The sequence below is a fragment of the Ursus americanus genome, chromosome 5, assembly GCF_024610735.1.
Source record: "Ursus americanus isolate L20-20 chromosome 5, mUrsAme1.1.p, whole genome shotgun sequence".
Classification (NCBI taxonomy): domain Eukaryota; kingdom Metazoa; phylum Chordata; class Mammalia; order Carnivora; family Ursidae; genus Ursus; species Ursus americanus.
The window spans coordinates 86,941,145-86,942,169 of NC_142131.1; the positions used below are offsets into that span (position 1 = coordinate 86,941,145).

General features: G+C 35.7%; 1 protein-coding gene across 1 annotated transcript; it reads left to right on the plus strand.

Moving 5' to 3' along the window:
- The first annotated feature begins 629 nt into the window (after window positions 1-629).
- On the plus strand, window positions 630-1,025 carry LOC123796512 (olfactory receptor 2B8-like). The gene has a single exon (XM_045804023.2). It carries the CDS (start codon window positions 630-632, stop codon window positions 1,023-1,025), a length of 396 nt encoding a protein of 131 aa, XP_045659979.2.

The following is a 1,025-nucleotide window of genomic DNA, read 5'->3' on the forward strand; positions in this document are numbered from 1 at the left end:
TAATTAGCATGGATTGTTAGAGTCACTTCGATTCCAAATGGAACATTATTTTATTGAAGTTAAAAAATTGAACATTTAGTTAATTAACTAGAACTTAAATAAAAATTTGTAAAAGAAATAGAATGCTTTATTTTACATTACACATTTCAAAGCAATAATAATAGCTACCTTTGAGTAAAGAATATAATGAGTCAGTCTTGGGCTGAGTTTTTAACAACGTTGTTGGATATCACTTTGGAAAAACTTTATGATACGCGTAGGAGTATTTTTACCTTTTGATTTATGAGGAAAAAGGTTTATATTGTCAAATGAACATATCTGTCATTACACACAAAGCATATAATTGTTCTAAAAACTTATCACTTATCTTCTAGGTTATACTTTTATAGTAATTCCCTTAATTCAACAAACACTATGTAATTAAGCAATGAACTTGGTTTTTCCAGCATGAAGGCATAGAAGATAATCTCAATTTTCTTTGAAATACTCATAGTATAAAATACTAGCCTTCAATTGTTAAAATCTTAAGAGACATCAGCACCATTAATTCCAGCTGAAAATGTAGCCTTTCCAGTTGTGTTATATAGACCAAAGCTTTAATTTTCTATTGGTATTTATTTCATGAAGCAATGGAAATAAACAATGCCAGTGCAGAAGGATATTTCATCTTGGTTGGCTTCTCGGACCAGCCCTGGCTAGAGGAAGTACTTTTATTAATCATCTCAGTCTTCTACATCCTGAGCTTGGTGGGCAATGGGGCCATCATTGTGGTGTCTCAACTGGATCCTCAACTCCACACTCCCATGTACTTCTTTCTCACTCATCTCTCCATAATTGACCTCTGCCACATGACAACCATTGTACCTCAGATGTTGTTCAACCTTCAAGGCCAAGACAAGTCCATCAGCTTTGTGGGCTGTGTGGTGCAGTTCTTCATCTCACTAGGACTGGGAGGCACTGTGTCCTCCTGGCCTTCATGGCCTATGATCGCTATGCTGCCATCTGCCAGCCTCTGCACTATATGA

Excerpts from the sequence above, each read along its gene's own strand:
- LOC123796512 (XM_045804023.2), top strand. The coding sequence starts at position 630 with ATGGAAATAAACAATGCCAGTGCAGAAGGATATTTCATCTTGGTTGGC.